The sequence below is a fragment of the Limanda limanda genome, chromosome 11, assembly GCF_963576545.1.
Source record: "Limanda limanda chromosome 11, fLimLim1.1, whole genome shotgun sequence".
Lineage (NCBI taxonomy): Eukaryota > Metazoa > Chordata > Actinopteri > Pleuronectiformes > Pleuronectidae > Limanda > Limanda limanda.
In genome coordinates, this window is record NC_083646.1 from 23,684,626 (window position 1) to 23,707,140 (window position 22,515).

The 22,515-nt window shown below is 40.7% G+C and overlaps 1 protein-coding gene across 1 annotated transcript; it reads left to right on the forward strand.

Moving 5' to 3' along the window:
• Nucleotides 1–7,925: 7,925 nt before the first annotated feature.
• Nucleotides 7,926–19,292, forward strand: si:dkey-33i11.1 (B-cell receptor CD22). The gene is made up of 19 exons (XM_061081869.1): nucleotides 7,926–7,988; nucleotides 8,102–8,167; nucleotides 8,946–9,044; nucleotides 9,181–9,292; nucleotides 9,398–9,543; nucleotides 9,625–9,745; nucleotides 10,465–10,601; nucleotides 10,922–11,044; nucleotides 11,159–11,305; nucleotides 11,908–12,013; nucleotides 12,302–12,465; nucleotides 12,744–12,893; nucleotides 13,057–13,188; nucleotides 14,611–14,692; nucleotides 16,532–16,580; nucleotides 16,818–16,904; nucleotides 16,982–17,115; nucleotides 17,670–17,787; nucleotides 18,650–19,292. The coding sequence occupies exons 2-18, from the start codon at nucleotides 8,119–8,121 to the stop codon at nucleotides 17,770–17,772; spliced, it is 1,941 nt and encodes a 646-aa protein (XP_060937852.1). The 5' UTR covers nucleotides 7,926–7,988; nucleotides 8,102–8,118; the 3' UTR covers nucleotides 17,773–17,787; nucleotides 18,650–19,292.
• The last annotated feature ends 3,223 nt before the right edge of the window (nucleotides 19,293–22,515 follow it).

Sequence of the window (22,515 nt, forward strand, 5' to 3'; positions counted from 1 at the left end):
TTTTTTTTTGATGCATGCAATTATATGTGTTTTGTCTGCATATGGTTCTACTGTAAAACTGTAAATGTACTGTAAAAGTGCCCCATCCAGATGTGGAGTTAGTAATACAAGCCACAGCAGGGGACAGGGAAACACCTAGTGAAGGCTATGAAGTCAGTAGCTCAGTGAAACTCATTAGAACATTGAAACACCTGGAAGAGCCTGTGAAACCAGACTGAGGTTCATGTCTTCATGGGTGTATAGTATTTTGTACTTCCTTGGTGCTCTCTATGCACCAGGAGCAGGAGAGATACTGATCAGATCATGTATTTATTATGGTGAAAACAAATATTCTTTTTTCAACCGCTCATCCACTTTTAAAAAAAAAAAATTTGAGACAGGTGCACGAGCTCTGGCAACAAGTTTTTGTGTTTAGGGCAAAACTCTGTTTAGACAAACATTAGCTGCAGACAGAGCTCTGAATTAGTCTACACCACAAGAATCTCCATATTTAAAGAAACCACTGTTCTTTGCACATTCACATGTCATCAAATATCTTTTTTTTCCCTTGATTGTAGGAATTATATTGGATGACATCATGCTGCAGCTGACTGGGAGCAAACACTCTTATTTTAGAGCTGTGGATCGTTTCCAGGGAGATGATATAACACAGTCCAGATGAGTCCCTCCAAGGATTGTCTCATTAACACACACACCGCAGCTGCACGACCACTGTGTGTGTGCTTTGTGTGTGTGTGTGCGTGTGCGCATGCATGCAGGCTGCACGTGTGTCTCTGTGCATATGTGTCTGTGACCATTTAAACTCTACTTGCAGTCAATTACCAGAAAATGACTTGTGTGGACCATTTTCGCTTAAAAGAAAAAACTAATTACAGGGTTTGGGTTAAGGTTAGGATTGGGGCCGGGATCTCAGGAAAGTCCTGGACTGAGCTCGTTCCATGTGGACGACGTGAAACCGGGGCGTAGCCGGAGCACCGCCAGGGCGGGACTGGACGCACTCCAAATCTGATCGCTCCCCCTCTGTGCCCCCCCGACGTTTATAGGCTGTCTTTTCTATCTCTCTTGGGCTTTTTAAAAACACAAAGGTAAGAAGAGCTAAGTAGATCCAGAATTTTGGTTTCCAGATTTATGAGAGTCAATAACCTGGCTGAATCTATGACACACTGTATATCTGCCTCTTGGTCAAGATCAATTCCAACATTAATGGGTTCTTTCTTGGCTCGTGGCACATGCCTCCACCAGGTTTCAATGAAATCTGTCTTATAGTTTTTGCTTAATCCTGCTGACAATCAAACAAACAGACGAGGATGAAAACAGAACCTCCTTGGCAGAGGTTAAAATGCCAATTAAATAAATGCTTTTGAAACGTTCCACTTTCCCAAAAGCATCAAAAGAAATCGGCTTATTACTGAGACATAGTGTTTTGATTAGATTATGTGTTTTAAAGTCTGGCTTTGCATCAGATAAAACCCAGAAAACAAGTCACTGGATTATTTACAGCCATCTTGATTCTTACTGAAGAACGTAAATTGCCGTAAAATCCATTTGGTCATATGACATTGGCAGACTAACTTCATTGTGAAGGAATCTTTCTTGTATTCAAGTAACAAATTGTTGAAAATGTTTCCATCACTGTTTGTTTTAGCAACAAAGAAACAATCAATTGAAACACTCAACAGCTGTTTTTTTCTTTTAACTTAAATCTAGACCAGTGAATTTATACAAGACTGGTTTGTTGTTTAGTCCCTCTGAGAAACTGCAGAAATGCAAATTAAATTGAACCTTTATTTATCTTTCAGCTGCATCTGAGAAATTCGGAGATATCCAACTTGAAAGCAAATGATTCAATATATATATTCAAAATATTTTACAAAAGTTAAGAGAGGCTTGAATAAATAATTAATTAAATAGAGACCTTTTCAAACTGTCAGGTTTATAAAAGCAATCGTTTAAGGGTTTTGAGGAAATAACTTTATATAATATATATATATATAATAACTACTTATACAATAAATAAGCAATGATATAAATTAGAATCTGAACACAACTGCTTTTTTTTAACATTTGCTTTTCTCATTTGCCAAATCAAACTGCAAAGTATAACTTAACAGCAATAACCTGCATCTCATGTACTGTACAATGTTCAGATGTAAAAGGTGGAAGGAAGAGGAAGAGCAAGGAGAGGAGGAGGAGGAGGAGGAGGAGGAGGAGGAGGAGGAGGAGGAGGAGGAGGAGGAGGAGGAGGAGGAGGAGGAGGAGGAGGAGGAGGAGGAGGAAGAGGTAACAGAAGGAGGGTTTCCGACAGTAGCCCAGACCTGACAGGTTCCTTCATATCCGACTTCATTCAGTTCCATAGAGGGACTCTGCACATGGTAAAGTCATCACAGGCTCACAACACACACACTCCGACTCCCACACACTGTCTCTCTCATACACAGACAGAATACACACATGTTCTCTCTCAGTCTCAGCCAGGAAATGGCTTTTACTCATATTTGAACACACGTGAAATAGAAAGAGACAGACAGACACACACACACAGACAAATTCATTTTCTACATTGTTGTATTCAACAATATACAGTACAACAAAACAATACATTGTCGGGTGTTTAGTTCCAGTGTTCAGTATATCAAACAGATTTTTTTTATAAAAGTAGGGTAAGGTTGGGGGGATATTTGCTCTCTTGCTGAGAGTTAGATGATAAGATTGCTAAGGCCTTGAAGTACAAATCACAAAACAGAACAAGTAACAAAGCACAACAACAAATAAGAAAACACAACTTTTATGAAAACACAATGAAAAATAAGAAAACACAATAACAAATCACAAAACACAACGTCAAATGAGAAAAAACATCAACTAATATGAAAACACAAGGTCAAAAAAGGAAACACAAAAACAAATCACTTGTGTTTTAAAACCATTTCCTTCTACCTAAGCAGGTACCAACCTTTTCAATTAGACATTAGTGCTGTTGTGTTCTATGATTTGCCGTTGTGTTGTCTTTCCGTACTGTATAGTCTATGGAGTTGGAGCCAGTTTCATGGGGATTGTGTCCCAAACTAATTATTGGCTTGGCGCGGGTCACTTGGTAACTTCAGTGTAACAACAAGACTCTACAGCTCTACCATGTTCATTAGGTAGCTTTGGAGCTGCTCGTAGTATTGTGTTACTTTTGGACAGAGCCAACTCTTTTCACTTTCTTGTCAATCTGTGCGATGCTGGGTTCGTCGACTGCTCACAGTCGCCTCGTATTTACAGACACATGGCTGTGGTGTTGATCTTACCACAACATAAATAAGCAGATTTCCCCAAACTATCCTTTAAAAGGAAGGAAACACTCTTCACTGACGGGCAACAGAGCATGACCCTGGACCTTCAGTGTCAGAGATGAAGATGTTTTGCATCCATTCATCCAGTACCCTGTCCTTCTCACGTTACCAGATGGACATCATTTGCACTGGCAAAGAAGTGATTTACTGCTACTACGAGGGGGATTTGACTTCATGGTTGATCTTGGATTTGTTTTTTGGTAAACTAGTCAGGTAACATAGGGAGAGGATTTTTTAAACTGTAGTTGCGGGCTGCAGTCTGGCCAAATCCGAGCATAATACTTTGTCAGCTAGTCAGCTAAATATTGACATATCTTTATCCAGCCCGCTCAGGTAAAGCTTCTGTTTGGTTGGAATTCAAATGAATAACACACCTCCTACAAGCCCCACACCTAAGAGAAATGGATCTGAAAGGCGCAAATTACATTTTCGCCTGCTACAGATACGCCTGCCGTCCACAGTTTTAAAGACGCTAAAACCAAGAAAACTTTGACGCACACACTCATATCCGCTTGCTGATTGGTTATTTTCAGTCATGATCCCCCCTTGGCTGATTTGTCAGGCTACTATCACATGACCCCTGGGCTACCACCAGTGTAGATCTGTGAAAATTCTAACGAAAGGCTTCCTGTTTGCACTGGCCCACGTATGCCCATCATACATGAGTGGTCTCTGCCTTATTTCGATATCTATTTCACATATTAAATCAACATATTATACCTTTCTGTAATCCTTAACATGCTTTCTAACCACACCAGCAGGATGCATGGTGCCCCATAATAAGTAAAAGTCCTGTTGACTAGATTAAGTTGGAACAGGAAATAAAACCTCTGTAGTTTGAATGTCCTACATTACCAAATGTCACAGATTACCAAAATTCGTGTGTTTTTAGGTGTACTAGAACAAGTAGGGATTAAAAAGGATATAGAGCCAAAACGCTTGTGTGGACAGATATTGTTTTAGTTTGAACACTGTTTTAAAATTAAAACACAATAATATGGATGAAGCCTAAGACCACCACACAGATGCAGAGATACACCCACAGTCTTGGCAACCAAACATATCAGTTATTACTAATGTAGAGATTTTTGGTTTAATAACAGCTTCTGGAATATTACCTATTTTTTTATTTAATTTTATTTCCATCTTCATTGACTTTATACCATTAAAATCTGCTGATCAATACTTTTGTATAGATGCCACAGTATTTATGTTCATATATTCTCAGTAGTTACAGAGATATACACTATTAATGTGTGGTCATTTTAGAGCAGGGGCCTGAGCAATGGGCCTAGCCCTAGACAGTAAGAGATTCAAATTCTAACTACTTTTTTCAGTTTTGACCTCAATAGGACTTTAAAATACTCAGATTTTCTCTCAACTGTAAATGGTTTGAAATATGTATAGGCATTTAAATGTATACTTCTTCATTTTCACAATCTTTCATTTTTTTAATGAGAAAATGAGACAGACATGAAGTTGAACAAAACAATGTACAAATTCACGCTAAACTAAATTTGTTCTTACTTCATCTGGGGTAAAAGACGTCATCTAAGTCAGCTTGGTTGGATGAGCCTCAAAAAAATAGATGCAATTTAGCCTGCTGCCACTAGACGGGGCGAGAGAAGGGGGGAGGAGGGTACGTCAACCGCCTGCCCATAATAACCACCAGACATGACTCATCCAGCGTGGAATACCACAGCAGCCACAGACAGGTCTCTGGCAGACACAGAGCAGAAATCCGAGCCTGCAGCCGAGTTTGTGAATGGGGCAGGAATGAGCAAAACCATGGTAAATTTAATAGTGCTGCAATAAGTTTCAAAGATTTAGGAGTTTTAAAAATTCATCAAGTGTTTGGTTTGGCGTATTTACGAAAGTCAAGTGTCTAAGTGGCTAAATACTGTGTGTTTTATCGATAAGATGTAACAGCTGAACTAAGAAGAAACTGTTTTCTCTCCTTGTTTCCCTTTATTTTTTTTGTTTAACTCCCAGTTGGTTTCTGTGATTTTTTGGCAAAGCTCCTGCTCATCAAGTCATCACGCCGAGCTCCTCAAACACAGCACAGGGACAACATATCACCTTGTCAGATATGATTGTAGCTCTGATCATCGTCATTCCTGCCCAGATTTCCCCCCGCGGAGAGCAGCACTCAGTTTGAAGACTAACACATGTTGGACAGTCAAATCGTTATTTGCTTATGTGGAGTCCGTCCAAGGCTGGAGGGCCTGCAGAGCCAAGAGTCTAATCTGTGGGCATAAGGAATAACACAGAAATAACATATTGTACAACTTAAAGTATGGCAGGGGAGCAAACTGTGAGCGGTCACATTACATGAAAACAGCAGGCAGGAAGTGTTTTGCAACAGCGGAAAATCTTCAGGTCCAGTCTGACCACCAGACGGTCACACTTCATCTGGCCTGAAGGCTGCGGTCAGTGGATGGATACCTTCCCCATCGTAAGGTTGGATACGCTGTCATACATTTGTCCATGGCTCCCCCTCGCACGTTTTGTTTTTCCATTTCTCTGGCTCACTAGTCTTCTTTCAAACCTTTTCTTATTCATCCCTCCTTTTCCTTTCTCGTCTTTCCGTCTTTCCTCTTTTGCAACCTTACCTCATCATGTTTTTGGCTCCTTTTTTCTACCCCCCTCTCTCTCCTATACCTTCCCCCTCAAACTTTCTCATTCCTCCCTCTCTCACCCTCTTTCTCTCCCTGTTTGTGGTCAGTCACACTTAATCTAGCTGCGTCCATCTGTTTCTCTTCATTCGTTTAGTCCGGTCTGTTTTCGATTAAGATTACATCAGGCTTTGACCTATTAGTGTGCCGTGATCCTATTGAAGTCATTCTGTGGTTACAGGTTAAGCTCAAAGCCCAGCACTCTTCTTACTCTATATAATACAGACTGTATTTGAGGGGGGAAAAGAGTATAGGTTTTTAAAACTTTTCAGCCGGCGACCAAAATGACTTTTTTTTTCCTGGGATCCAGGATCATTAAATCATAAGAGAGTTCCTGTCATGTGGAGACCCGCTAGAAAAGGCCCTGTGACCCATTTTGAGTCTCAAACCATAATCCAACCTAGCAATCTGTGAACTGGAATATATTGTTCATTTAACCTCATATCCTGAGGATTTTGATTATATTTTGAAAGTAACTTTCCCGACCAGAGAATTTCTGTTCCCTATTAGGGCTGTAGTTCAAAGTCAGGCCCATTTTCCCTGCTACACATACTGCTTGTGCAGAATAGAGCCTTTTCAGGACGCAAATGAGGAATGTAACGATTAAAACCACTAATAATTGTGTAGTTTTCATGTGAAGAGCAACCAAAGACGGATTCTCACATCCAGCAGGATATAAATCGGATATACAACCATGTTTCCTAACTACAGCACTGATCCCTTATATTGCCCCCTCCATCATCTTTGATCAGTTGGCTTGTAAGTAAAATGTCAGTGTTCATTTCCAGATGTAGATCAAGATATCATCTCCGAAACCTCAAAGTTAAATCCCCTTTTTTTTCTTCCATTTGGACGCCTGCGAATCGAGATTGAATGTAATGTTAAACTGTACATCATCATTATTCCTGGGTCAAAGCTCGGGTAAGTAGCCAATTGGCCGAGTCGTGACGCTAAACTGACATCTATTGGCCAAATTGTGGCAGGGTGGGATGTTAAAGTCATTTAGACTCATCAGGCTAAGTGGACACAGTTGACTGAGAGGTCTCGAACCTCCCCACGTCTGGTTGTGGGTAGTTGTCAGTGCCAACAATTCTCAATTAGAGCCGTGGATGAGAGAACATCTGGGCTGCTGGGTCTGTCTGCTCGACATATGTATATGAGCGAACGCCAGCAGGCCTGAATTCATTTCTCAAATGAACCGTGCACGTCTGTCTTTTCAACAGATAGACATGGCTGATTTAACACATCCGTCAATCACGATGGTGTAAATTTGCCGCGCTGTTGTGACAGTGTGAGAGCAGAGTGATTATCCCCTCGCCCCTGCGATGCCATAAATCTGATCACTGAGTCTCCTGTATGTGTGGTCATGAACATTTAGTTACAGCTGGAGCGGTCAATATTTGAATATGATCAATAGTTCAAATATGTGATGTGAATGGTGTCCATAGGTATGAGCTGATCGATATCTCAACTTCGTACACCAAACCTGTGCATTATTTCTCTGGAAGACTAGTATAAGCATTATCAAACCACAATACATCACATCACAGGCACATAAACACACCATTTGCTTTACTGCTCTGGTTGTCATCAAGAGACAGTTGTGGAAGTGACACAATCACAAGGACAAGTCACATTTTCATTGCAACATAGTGAAAATCACCGCAGCTTAAAACAGTCACAGACCTGCAGAGGGGGAAGTGAGAAAAAGTGAAAATAGAAACAACTCAAAAGATGGAGGATGATGAGGAGGCTGAAGCGACTTAACAAACACACACATACTGTATACTTCCTCTTCCTCCTCTTTCTCCTCCTCCTCCTCTTGCCCTCTCCACTCCTCCGCTCACCTCACACCACCTGACTCTGAGCACCATGGAACTGTCACCGCCATAAAAAATCCCCTCCATCGCTGTCCGGGTCGCACACAAGTCTGTCTGTCTGTTAGACTGTGCTGAGGTGAATGAAGATATCTACAGAGGTGAGTTTTTTCACCTTTAATAAGCTGTTTTGTGTTTGGTGCTTATCCTGATAAATGTGTGGTTATCCACTCCTCTGTGTCCCTGCCTCTCTGCTGCTGTGGTGACATGACAGAGCTCGTGCCAGCGGAGATGTTGGCTGGTGCGTTGGTTCTGGGCATCATCCTCACAGCTTTACCAGGTAAGACAAACACCACCCTGATATCATAGCTTAGTTTCATTGTGGAGGGGTCAAATCTAACTGAACAAGGTTTTACATTTATTTAAATTCAACAGAATCAGGAGAGATGAGCTGGAAGCCACTTTACCTTACATTTGTACTTTATTCCAAAGTTTTCCTTTTAAAAAAGTATCCCACATTACTGTAAAAAATGTTTGGAAAGATAAATGACTGACTAATAGGATCCATTATGCACATAGGGTTCTGCAGCCAGGTGTCCTTTGTGCCTTTACGCTCAGGTTATTTATAAGTATTGATTGGCTTTTGTGCAAGGTAGTCAGTCAGGCAGGCAGTTAGCAGCACAGGACGACACCACGGCTGCACTTCAAGGCTCAATCTCAGTGCTAACATTTAATGTGTCACAACTGAGGTTAAAGTTCCTCTCTGAGAAGCCAAATGGAAGGAAATGTTTTACTTCCAGATGATTGAATTTTTCTCATTCTTTAGTTTCTCTAAACCTTCAATATGCTTAAATTTGTTTCGGAAAGTACTTTCAGTCAGTAGATGCTTAATCACCCTGGTATCTGAGCTGGTCTTCAATAAAAAAAAAGTTCAGAAGATAAAAATGTTTGAAAAGACAGAAGAGTGTAGAGATGCTTTTCAACTTGGGTGCTCTGTGCAAGTTGTTTTTTTGTGGCCTTTTTTGAATGTGTTTACTTGCTGATTCAGATTTTTTGTGTTTGTGCCTTAATGTATTGGTGCCCCTGCCCTGCCCGTGTCTGTGTGTTTTTATGCTCAGGTATCCAGAGCAGGTGGAGTGTTTCATTTTCCAGGAGAGAGATATGCGTGTGGGCAGGAACAACTGTCACTTTGCCCTGTCGCTATGACTACCCATCAGGTATGAAATTTGTTATCCTAATGGGCTCTGCATGATGGATGGATTAATGGATATATGGATTTTGTATCCTCTCTTGGTTATTGGATAATAAATATTGTAGTTCATATATACTTACATGCTGCGTTCTGGTTTTCAGGCCACATTGTGAAGCGAGTCATGTGGTTCCGTGTGTCTGCGGAGGGTCTCAGAGAGTTCACCCACCACACTGACTCAAATCAGATCAGCCTGTCGTACCGTGGACGCACACGGTAAGAGAAACATAGATACACTGTATGATGGATGTCGGATGAAATTACATTTTTGAAAGTGACCTGATTGGAAATAAGGTAGGACTCTTTAATCCCGGGTTTCAGCTACATCGGGGGCAGCTATTCCAGCTGTTCAGTCCAGATTCGGGGCGTGAAGCTGAGTGATGCTGGCCAGTATCACTTCAGGTTTGAGACCGACCAACCACATGGTAGATGGACCTCCCCCGACACCATCACTCTCGATGTCACAGGTACAAACTGAAACCATGAGAACATCTCACTGTGATGCCAGTGGTTATGTGCACGTGTGAATATCTGTGTGTATATGTCAGACCTCCAGGTCCACGTGCATCCAGCCAGACCGGCCAACATGTTTGGCTTCGGGGAGACAGTGTTTGTTGGCTGCCAGGCCAGTGGCTGTGCTGCTCCAGGAAGGAGCCTTGCACTCTACAGGTTTGTAGATGTTAGTTACACTTTATTTCAGACTCAGGTCCATATCAGTATAAAAACAATAAAATAAAGAAATCACAAAATAACACAAAACTATAGAATGCAAGCATCACACTCTACAGGTTTGTAAGTGTATATGTTCAGCTTTACTTTACAAAAAATACAGCTGGAAAATATAGAATACAGTCATGTTACTATACAAGTACACAAGGATTAAAAACACATATAGACTATTGTTCCAGTGCTTCTAAAAACAAGATGAATTGTCTCAGTTAAGGCCGCTACTTGCAAGCTACTAACAGGTAGCTTGCAATTGTCCATCCTGCATCATCATCATATATCACCTGAGGGTTATTCAGTTTTGCATGACTAGCTGCACCACACGTGTGCTGTGTAAAGTACAGTCAGCTCTAAAAATAGCTAATTTCATTTAATTTGGACACAGAAAATTTGTGTAGCAACATGTTGGCTTGTGCAAAGAACAGCACTCATGCTGCACATTGCCATCATGGAATAAATCATCCTCACTGTGAACCAGATATTCAACTTTGTTCACTACATTTAAGATTTGGCCGTCCTTAAAGACCGAGGGGAAATCTAGTCCAATGTAATGTCATAGCTCACAGCATCACTTGAACATACTTCAAGCAGTGACTGTTAACCAGCATTCTGCACAATGCACGTTTCACTAACTTGAGTAAAATGAACACTGTTTAAAACAGGAATGGACTGAACCTCGGCTCTTATGAGAAATGGATGATCATCACTCGTTTTGACCAGCAGCAGGTTGGAGCTTACACCTGTCGACCGATCCCGCCACAAAATGTACAGTGCCCCTCCCTCTCCCTCGCTCTGGGACGTGAGTAACATCAATCAAACAATCAAGCCGACCAAAACAGGAGGATTTCAGGATACCTGTTCCTACCTACACATGCCTGCAGGACACCGAAACACGTGCAGCTAAAACTATATCCAATGTTTATGTATTTAAGAGATTTGCAATACAATATGTGCAATAGCATGTGAGGATTTTAACAGTTAAAAAAGCTTCAAATGTTTTATATGATAAACTACAAACGTATTTACATTTTGTAATATATCTCCTCCTGTTGTCTTCCCTCTCTGTACCAGTTTTCTTTCTTATATCTTCTGTTTTTCCTTCTCTCGCTCTCCCTCCAGATGGCCCTCACTCCACCTCTATATCTGTGTTTCCTGGAGGGGAGGTGACCGAGGGGGGGTCGGTCACTCTGACCTGCAGCAGTGATGCAGCTCCGCCGGTAGAAAGCTTTGCATGGTTTAAAGGTACAGGACAGTCCGGGCTGTTTACGAACGGTTGATGACAGAGATGGTGTTTGGAGTGTCCTCTAACGGTAGGTCATACATGTGCTAATCTGCACGTGTGTCTCTGCTCTTCAGACATGGAGAGTGGCAGCATCCCGGACAGCTTCCGGCCTCAGCTCCACCTGTCCCACCTCAAGTACTCAGACAGAGGAGAGTACTTCTGTGTAGCGCGCAGCTCACTGGGGACAGACCGCTCCAAACCACTGCTGCTCAATGTCACTTGTAAGTGTGATTTCATCACTGTCACAGGCATGGTGTGCAGGCTACATCTTACAGAAATTATTATGGATTATCAAAACCTATATTAGATCTGGATGTATGATGTGCTATATGTCTCAGGTCTCACTCATTATCTACTTGATGGAGGAGTGGGTCCACAAAACACTTCTGGAGTCTCAGGGGTAAACAGTGTTGCGGCCAAATCCAATACAATTGACACCACGCGGCAGTATGGAGGCATTTAATGTTTTTTTGAAGTTGTTTCTTTTACATTTGAAGAAGTGTTCCCCAGTTGGATTGGATTTGGCTGCAGAACTGTTTACCCCTGACTCAAACACTTCACCCACCCCTCCATCAGATTAGTGGTGAGTAGATAATGAGTGCCTTTTTGGGTCAACTATTATGTTAAAATGAAGAAGAAGAAGAAGAAGAAGAAGAAGATTATTATTATTTTTTGGTATATTTGAAATCCCATATTTAAGATTCAACATTCAGTTTCCTGGGTAAAAACAGCATGATGGATTTGATATGGTTTGTTGGAGACAAAAACATTCATGATGTGGTAATGATCCTCCTGTTTTTTTCTCTGTCTCTGCGACTACTAGACTCTCCAAAGAACACACATGTGCTGCTGAGTCCTCGAGGGGACATCAGAGAAGGTTCATATGTGAACCTGAGCTGCGTCAGCCACGCCAACCCTCCTGCCTACAGGTACCAGGAATCAACATGGAGTTTCCTTCAAGTATAAACCAAACACATGACAAACACATGACCTGAGTATTACCTTTCTACATTTTAAATGTTTTCATATCATGGTCTTTAAGTGTTTTCCCTTTGTTATCATATAAAGTAGGAATGAGAACTTTTGACCAAAATACAGTAGATAAACAGTATATCCATATCTCCTTATTTAAACTAAACCCAGTGTTATCAGTCTATCTATCTCTATCTCTCTCTTAAAAAAAATGACACTGTTTTCCATTATCATCTCTCTCGCAGATATGCTTGGTATCGTATTCTAGGTGAACAGGTGTTGGCTAAAGGAACATTTCAGAACCTGACGTTACCATCGGTGCGTGCTCACAGCGCTGGTCAGTACTACTGCACCGCATCCAACCGGTTAGGATACCAAACCTCCCCCGTTGCAACACTCACTGTAGTCTGTAAGTAGTGGCGTTGGGTCTCTTCTACATTTAGATTATTATCTGAGATAGTTTTGCCAGAAGCATCTGACCAAATATTGGGGTTGATATCAGCAATCTCTCCTTACCTCCACCTTCCTTTTTTGTCTCTCATTGTCACTTTGACTTTGTATCCCAAAGAATCATAACACACCTTTAAAAATTGTCCATGTCATGTGGATGAAGAAAAGATTTGATTAGTGCAATCAACATAAACTCAAATCCACTCCCTGTCTTGTTTCCCCTCCCTCTCTCTCCAGATCCTCCTAAGAACACCTCGGTTCTGGCTCGTCCCTCCAGTGTGGTGGACGCTGGCCGACAGTTGACTCTGACCTGCAGCAGTCAGGCTAACCCAGCAGTGGACAACTTCACATGGCACCGCTTAGCTCTGGACGGGGGCTCTGTACAATGTTAGCATTCAAAAAATGTGATTCCACTTGAAGTTAATTTAACAAAATCATCAATACTAAAGTTCCTATGTGGTAAAATGCTTATAAAAGCTCATTGGGCCCCTGTTCTGTTTATCTATGTGTCTGCCTTTCTCTGAAACGCTCTTTGTGCTCCATTGCTCAGCGTTGGGCGCCAAGTCTGGTCCAGTTTTCACCTTCTCAGAGGTCGGCCCTGGAGAGAGCGGCCAGTACTACTGTGAGGCCAGGAACCGAATCGGAGCCCACAGCTCTCCGGTTCTCACCGTACGAGTCAGAGGTAAATTGAGACTCATACATTGACATCATCTCACCCTTCACACTCTTTGTTTGTCTATCTTTGAACTGTGTCACAACAAAAGTGAAGCATATTTCGTTTATGTATATTTCAATGTAGATTATCACTTTTATTTGTATCCCTGTCAGCAGTGTGTTGGTCGGTTAGGTCACCCATTCGGCCTTAACTGAAATATCAATATCAGACAGAAGGATATTAGATTCACTAAATATATTTATAGTCCCTGAAGAGTGAAACCAGACTTTCCCCAGGTTGTCTGGCTTCCTCTCACATTTGAGGTCAATTGGAGCCTCTAAATTGACCACAGGTATGAGTGTGAGTTGTAGTTTGTCTCTGTATGTTGACCCTGTGATACGCTGGTGAACTGTCCTCGGTGTGCCCCGCCTCTTGCCCAATGTCAGCTGGGATTGGCTCCAAGAGAGTTTCTTACGAGATCTTCAAAGTCCTGATACGTATGATAATGTGGTGCTCATGTGCCTAAATGTGAAGTATTACTTTGTGAAACTGATTTTAATGCAGGCAATAGACTAAGATGACTCTTAGACACAAATTTTCGCTTCACTTTTGTAATATAACAACTAATTCTTGATTTTTGTATGGCTCTATACTCTGTTGTAAGATAATGAACTTGTCATATGCTGATTTACTAGTTTGTTGTTTTGTTTTTATAACAACAAATATGGAATATATTTCTTTAAAATGATTATTGCCAACATTGCAAGTTTGTGAACCTTAAAAACAGACAAAGCAGAGGAACCTGGTGAGTTTAATGAATTGTAGTGGTTCATCTCTGCTTTGACATCATGTGTACTAGTGTATTGCAATGGAGGAGATGGCATGTCTCTGATACCCTCTGGGAAACACCCCTCCCCCATTCTTGACATCTAGGTTTCTGATTATCTGAGATTTATGTGATATTGTGGCACTGACAGTGTTTTATGTAGGTCTCTATGAGTTTGAAGTGAGTGATAAAACCTCCCTGTCACTACCACAGCACCAGGTCCAGGCTCTGGTCTTCATTGTGCTCGCATGATTCCTGGCTGTTTGTCTATGAGTCATGGTGAGTCATGTAAAGTCCTCTCACTATGAGGGCAGAGGAGGAGGTGATGAGGTGTTGTGGAAAACTACTATTTGAGTCTAGACAGCTGAAGAAGTGGAGTTAGGTTTGGACATCACAACTGGAAACACACGTCTCGAGTCTAGACAGCTGCAGGATGATGCACAGCTCTTTTCCCGTTCCCTCGCTTTCCCTTTTTCTATTTTTATGTCTGCTGTTTTCTTTTAGCTCGCTGCACTTCTATTTTTGTTCATTTCATGTCATCTCTCATCCATCCACCATTTCCTCGTTTCACTTCTTGCTTCCAGTCGTGCTGATGATGACCTCTCTTATCCTTCCCCCGACAGGTCGCCTTAAGGTCATTGCCTTGGCATCCGCAGTGGGTGTGTCTGCTGGACTCATCACTCTGACGGTGGCCATTATGATCAGGTGACAGGAATTACAGTTGTGCCACAAAGTTTGGGGACCATTCAAAACGTTACATATTTCTACTCACATACAGCTGACGAGCATGTGACCAGATCCTCTAGTATAGATATGTATCTGCACTGCAGACATCAGGATGCAACAAAAGCATGGTTCAATTCCTGCAAGGGGGCTCCACATTCCTATTGGTGACAGGCTGTAACTGAAAGGCAAAAAAGTGAACTAAACAAACCTCACCCCAAATGTCATTTAATTTTCCTGGCAAGCCTTTTGAAAGCATCAGAGCAGTTAGGGTTAGGACACAAAATTCACTCATTGTTCATTTTGAAATATTTATCTTCATTTTAGAGCATCCAGTGTATTTCCAGTTTATGCTTATGTGTGTCGCATCTGATGCAAAAATGCAACATGTGACATTGACAATTGAGAATAAACCTGATCCGTCCAAAGCTGAATATGTAGAATTTGTTTTATCAAGTTCGCTGTCTGCTGTAGTATAGTGTTCTAAACCTGAATCAGGAAATGTTAACGTTCAAATTAGCACACGTAAAACACATATTGCTCTGCTGAACTGAATTTAATTTGATATCATTACATAAAGTTTCTCTCTTACACCCGACTCTGACTGACTTCCAGCGTCCCTGGATCTCCAGCTCCTCCTGTTCGTGTGCCAAATTGTCCTTGGGCAAGATATCAAACCCGAAATCACACCTGATGACAGTGTGTGAATGGAGTGTAAGGTGCTTTGATTGGTTGATAGGACTAGGAAAGAGCAATATAAATACCGCCCATGTACCATCTGCTTTCATAGAAACATTTTTCCAATAACTTTCTTGTTAAATGTGCAGCAATGTTCTTCTTGGAGAGCAGTGGCTTTGTCTATATCCTAGCATCTACACATACTGGTTCAGTTTTAGTCTGATGGTAGACTGATGAACAATGACATTAGCCCATGCCTGAGAGACTTGCACATCCCAATCCTTTTTTAGCTGTCACCTCATTGCAAAAAGGTTCTTTGTTCGAATGAAGGTCCGGGCCCTGAGCCTTTCTGTGAGGAGTTTACATGTTCCGTCCCTTGCTGTGAAGGTTTTCTTAGGGTAATCCAGCTTCCTCCTGCAGTCCAATGGGTTAGGTTAATTGGAGACTTTTATTTGACAGTAGGAGTGAATGTGTGTGTAAATGGTTATTTGTCAATGTGATATGCTGGCAACATGTCAAGGCTGTACCCCTCCTCTCGCCCACTGTCGGCTGAGATTGGCTCCGGAAATTATCTTTGATTCAAGCATGGTACATTTCCACATCTGCATGATGAAGATCAGATATTGATGGTGAATAAAAGGTTTTATTCTTTCAGTAAAGTCCACACGCCAAATCACACTGACTGATAACCCCGAACATATTAGTTTTTTAAATTAACTGATATATGTCCATTTATATCAGTGATCCATTAGGTCTACATACTTCGTCCTAACCTTTTCCAACAACAATTAATGTTACTGTTAAATGATTAATATGTTATATATTGTGGGGGTTTTTTGTTCTCATTGTCTAGTTTCAGAAGAAGATCTGGTTGTGATTGAGGTCAGCTGCATGTGATTAGGAATTGTACACTGCTGTTTTCTCACTGCTCAATGTGCTACTATTTCTGTTGTTCTCTGCATTATTAAAAATGTTTGTCTTTTATAGCTTTTTTTACTCAATATGAGTTTGTTGAATATTGCATTGATTTCTTTTGCAGGAGTTTGATTCTCTGTCAGCCTGTTTTCTGGATTAATTGAATTACATTTGTGTTATATGTTATCACTTTATTATGGTTTGATAACCGTTTCTGTGTCTCCGCAGCAAGAACATGCACAAAGTAGACATGGAGTCAGTAGAAGTAGCAAACAAGGTACAGTAATAACTGTGTAATTATTTTCAATACCCTTAAACTTACTTAACAGTTCTTCTACCTGTAAATAAAATCAAGTTTCTAATATTACACTTATCTAGGATGTGCGATTTGAATTCACTTTTTTGTCTTTGTGTGTGTGTGTGTGTGTGTGTGTGTGTGTGTGTGTGTGTGTGTGTGTGTGTGTGTGTGTGCGTGTGTGCGTGTGTGTGTGTGTGTGTGTGTTTGTGACCCCAGCGTCCGTCACTGACAGTTGACACCATGTTCTATGAGTCAGCCCAACAGACCTTCCCAGTGAGAAAGGGCAAGATGTCTGACATTCCGGTAAGCAGCTAAGTCTTACAACCCAAATGAAAACTACTGGAATATTTGATTTAGTTTTTTTTTGTGTAACTGTCTAGGAAGAACCAGAAGACTTGAGTGACAGCTCCCATCCCTCCATCGTTCCTCTAAAAGATGCCCCGCCAATCACAGAGGTTGAAACTCGCAAACCCGCCCCCAACTACATCACTGTCCACTACTCCAAGTTGTGCAGGTAGCTTGTTTTTCTTTTCTTTTTTAACCAAACCCAGTTTACATGAAATCGTGCCCCTTTAGATTAAGGGTGATTTAGTCATCTGGAAGTGGAGTTTGTTTCATCTTAACTGAGTTGGTACCATAGACTGTATGGTTGGTACGTGCCATGTCTATCTTCATCTCTTCCTCTCCCCCTCTGAATCCGACTCTTTCACTTTCCATCTCTTCTTTTTTTCATTTTCCAATATTCTGTCATCTTCCTCCATCTGCTCTTCCTACCGATCTGTTGACCGCAGCAGCACATCTACTGTTTCATGTCTTTATTTTACAACCTCACTGGTTTATTCATCCACATCTCCCTCTTGCTCTCTTGTTGTCATCATCTCCTGTCATCGCTGTCTCTTTGGACTGTTTCATTCCTCCTCTTCTTACGCCTTCTTCTGTTTGTGATATTACAATAAATCTCTGGTCCCAGTATTGACGCACACAACAATATATCTGCTCATGCGATAATCTGACTCAGATGTCCAGATGAACTCATATGTTTTTTATTCGTTGTTGATGTTAATTCAGTGCAGACCAAGTGCAGGTCCACAACCTGCCACGAGGTGCTGATAGAAAACCAAATGACTCCTCCAAAGTTGTTTACACTTTACTGCCCCAGCCTCGTCCCTGAACCGAAGTAAAACAGGTATGTCTATATATTACTACTGATACTAATACTGATATTAATCATAATAATATAATAATAACAACAACAAAGTTACAAAGGGCTTCATAAATGAAACACAAACCTAAAAAAACATTCAAATAGCATTCAAACCAAATAAAAACAGTCTTAAAATAATTAAAGAATTTGGCATGACCACACATATAGTATAAACATTGGAACAAATCAGAACTAAGATCATCCACCTGCGTTCTTAAAATGAGTTTTTACAATAATCAACTACAGTTGTGCCACTGAGATAGACACATTACATATAAGGGCTGCTGCACACTACAGGATTTTCTAATCTTTTTAAAAAACGTTGGAGACCACAGACATAATAACAGGTTTGACCAATTGTTAATCTTATAATCTTCAGAACACACACACACTGGACAACTTGGCCACAGCCTCAGACCATGCGCTATATCTTCTTCAGTAAGAAAAACAAAGAGGCTGTTTTGCAGCGGAAAAAAACCATGAATGTTGTCATGGATTTTACATTTTGCAGTGCGAGCTGGAAGTGAGTCAGAAATTCATTGCTCTTTTTCATCACAGCTATTCAAGTACGCAACATTCGGTTGGTGACACTTCCCAGTCATCTCTCTCTCTCTCTTGCACGCTCTCCGCCCCGATTGTAGAAAGGGAAAAATCGGGTCAATAATCGGTAACAACCCGATTATTCTATAGTGTGCAGCAGCCTTAAAATTATGAAACATAACATTCAGAGTTATGTGTCTGTTTTATCTTTAACATCAAGCGCCTAACCCTAACCCCACTCACCTTTCTGTTCCTATTATTCTAGTTTATTTGTATCTTCTGACTGTTCCTCTTTCTCCCTCAGCTGAACCAAACTCCAGCTTCGTCCTGTGAACCAGAGAGACTGAAATGGAACCAGAAACGACCCCCTGTGAACTCAACTGATGCCTTATTACACTATTCTGAGTCAGACATGTTGTTATGGTTCCACAACATGTGGCCCTGCTGCTGACTGCGAGTCCTGTGTCTGCACTGTGCTGCATGTCTTTCCTGTTCTTCCTTTTCTATGCATCTCACTACAGTTTTATCTGATGAAGTCAAAGTGCTAAAGTCCTGAGTTAGAGAAAGCATCATCACTACTAATAGCCACCTTGCCTGCATTCATATCAACAGTAAATGTTATAACCACTGTTGCTTATTAGTTCATGTGTGACATTAAAATTTGCAACCACTATGTAGATGGAGCAATATGACTGTTTGCTGCATTCACTTTTGCAACCTAAGACTGAAAAGTCATAATCATTTTCATTCAAACTTCTTTGACTCCAATAAATGTGACAGTGTGGTATTACACATAATAGTGGGGAAAAGCTGAATAAAATAAGCCATATTTGACATGAATCTGCACACTCTATTATTGTTCTTATTGCTAATGCTGTGACATTTATTCAATTATTATAGCTGTTGTCTTTCCATTTCTGCTGTAGCTTAGCCAGCAGTAAAGCAAATTACACATGGAGTTTGTTAATAAAAAATGTTGCAACTTGATTCTTGTAGTTTTTTTGCGAGTCACAAATACTTCAAACTAAGCATATATTAGTAAAGTAAGAGGAATTGAATAGACTTCACACTATTTAACTATCATTTTCTCTGACAAAATGTTGCCGGCTACGTGAAACCTCACACATAGGAATCATCCAAACATGTTGAAGCAACAGCACTAATATATTTCGTACGCTCCATTTTATTTTGTACTGTATGTTCCGTACGTTGATGTTTCAATAGTAAGGAAGTGGAGGTTAGTTTTCAGCTCTGGTTGAATTACATGTCCTCTGGTGTGGATTTGAGAAATTGTTCCACACTGAATGTAACACATCCGTCAGGCTGGACAACCCCCATCTGAACGTCCACAATGAAGAGGATAAAGTGATCGTCCTGAGTGATCCTTACTCCTGCAAGTTGATGTTTTAGGATTCCTACTTGGCAGCTTGAGGCTGACGACATACCAGCCTGATAGACTTACAGTCCCTCTTAGGTGAAAATCACTGTGATGTGATGTCACAAACATAAAAAAACAATCTTGTCAACTTGTGGGTGGAGCTCAGTACCTGGGAGAGGCTCCTCAACTGCAGGTGACATTGTGATGGCGGGGAGTGGGTAAGGTGGGGTCAGGGCTGTATTTACATATATTTACATATATTTATATATATACATTTAAGGACTTTTTTAAGGCCATGAGGATAATCTAATTTCCACTTGGCCATTGCAAGATGAAGCCGGTGACAGCGTTGTAGACCAGTGTTGTGCCAAAACTTGATTGTCTGCCAGTAACTGCTCATCGTCCTCTGGAGCGTTTTCTGTTAAAGTTGTATCGCCTTGTTCATATTCATCTACAGCTGCTTTAACATAAATCAAACTGCCCTAACATCATAAGCGTGTGGGGATTAGACCGTGATAACAAAGGTGTGTATTTGTAAAACATTTAACTTTTATCCTTAAATTATAATAACAATTAAGGCCATAGAAGTTAATTGCATAGTCAGACATGACAGTATGGTGAGCGTAGGCAATAGTAATGTCTCCGATGTTCATGTATTTGTCTATGTCTATTGTCCATGTTTGCACAATATTTGGATACCACACTATAACTTACAAGATTTATGGAGGGGTTATACATAAAATAAAGAAATTATCTTCTTTTTACAATTTTCCTTTTGACTCTGCATTATTTTTACCTGTTCTGGGCCTGAGTTGATAGCCAATCCTGTCTGTACGAGCAAGCTATGAATTGATTGTTTTAGATCCACTTCTTTTAACAACACCTTCTTCCACAGGACTTCTGGTGGCACCAGGGTGAAGATGGCCGCATGAAAGTTCAGCGTTGGACAGAACTACTATAATTCTCCCTGCAATCTAGGAGATTTAAAGGGAACATATTATGAAAATTCCACTTTTGTAGTGCTTCTACATGTTTGTTTGGGTATCTGGCATGTCTACCAACCCAAAAACTCTGAAAAAAAACAAATCCTGCGTTTTTTTCTGGTTTCTCTATGTCAGAAACGTCATACTTGAGTGACTGCGAATGAGCTTCCGTGCGTCTCCTCCGTCACAGGCCAAATGGGAGTCTCTTACATAGCCTCCCCCCATGTAAGAGACACACCCCTCCGCCCCCCATACACTCATTATAGTTTTGGATCCGCACAGATCTGTACGTAACGTCCCAGCCTCTGAAGACATAAGGGCGAAATAGATTGAATTCATATTTGAAGGCAATGTCCCCTTTTTACTCTGTTTTAGACAGAGTAAAAAGGGTGCTGTTTTAAATGATCCTTGTGGTATTTTTGACAAAAATATGTTACAGACATTTTATTAAGACCCAAAGGAACCATATCAACTGTGGTAATATTGGCATAATATGTCCCCTTTAATGTTAATTAGTGTTAATTAGCACATAGAAATGCCAGGGTTAGAAGAAGAAAGGGGCCTTGGTCTGGCTTTAAAGGGATAGTTCCCCGAAAAATTTAAATTCACCACTCCTCATCACTATGCTGATGGAGGAGTGGGTCAAGTGTCTCAGTCCATAAAACACTTTTGGAGTTTCAGGGGTGAACAGATAAAATTGAATTTGTGAAACTGTACTGTAAAGTGCTTTGAGTGGTCATCAACACTAGAAAGGTGCTTTATAAATACAAATCATTTAACCATTTAACTTATAAACGTTGAAATATAATCACACAATTTGTCACAGACTGCCTCAGAGAATGTGGTGAAAGGGGAGTGCAGGTGAATGATGGTAAAGCACATAAACCGTGTGTGTGTGGAAATCAGCAAGATTATCCATCAAAGCAGCACATGGATGAGCACATGTATCATGTGTACTGTGGAGGTGATGATGATGATGATGATGGTGATGATGATGATGATGATGATGATGATGATGATGATGATGATGATGATGATGATGATGATGATGATGATGATGATGATGATGATGATGATGATGATGATGATGATGATGATGATGATGATGATGATGATGATGATGATGATGATGATGATGATGATTATGATGATGATGAAGACGATGATGATGATGATGATGACGATGATGATGATTAACGTTCCATAAAAGCTATGATAGAACAACGATTAAAAACATATTTAGACATAATGATTTATGATGTTTATTTTGTAAACAAAAACTCAGAACACAAACTGTTTGTAGCCACCAGTTTCTAATTTTCATTTGTTCTTACATCAACAGGGGAAAAAGATGAATTGCAAACATTGTCGAGAAGTGAAACCCTGAAAAATGTTTTGCTTACGTCTCACCCTCCGCTTGTGCATGTTGTTGTAATGCAGGACTCTGAACACATTGCACTGAGTCCCCTGTTGTGTAAGACCGATGAATCAATGTGTCCCCTTCCTCCGTCAATGTGTGTGTCTGTTTGTGTAGATTCAGATCATGAAAGTGAGGACACTCCAACTTTATGTAATCAGCTCTCTGAACGTTTGAGGATGAGAGGAAGCAGGGCGAAGCCACATTCCCACTTCTGCTTTTCATTCCTCAACACCATCTCGTGAACAAGCAACTGGTCTGTTTGCTTAAGCGGGTGAGTACTTTTCACTTTTATACTCTTTTTTTGACATTGTGCTGTCCCCAGAATGACAAGTAATGAATCGTGTTGTGAATAATCATGTTCTAGGGAGATTTTAACAATGGAAAGTTGG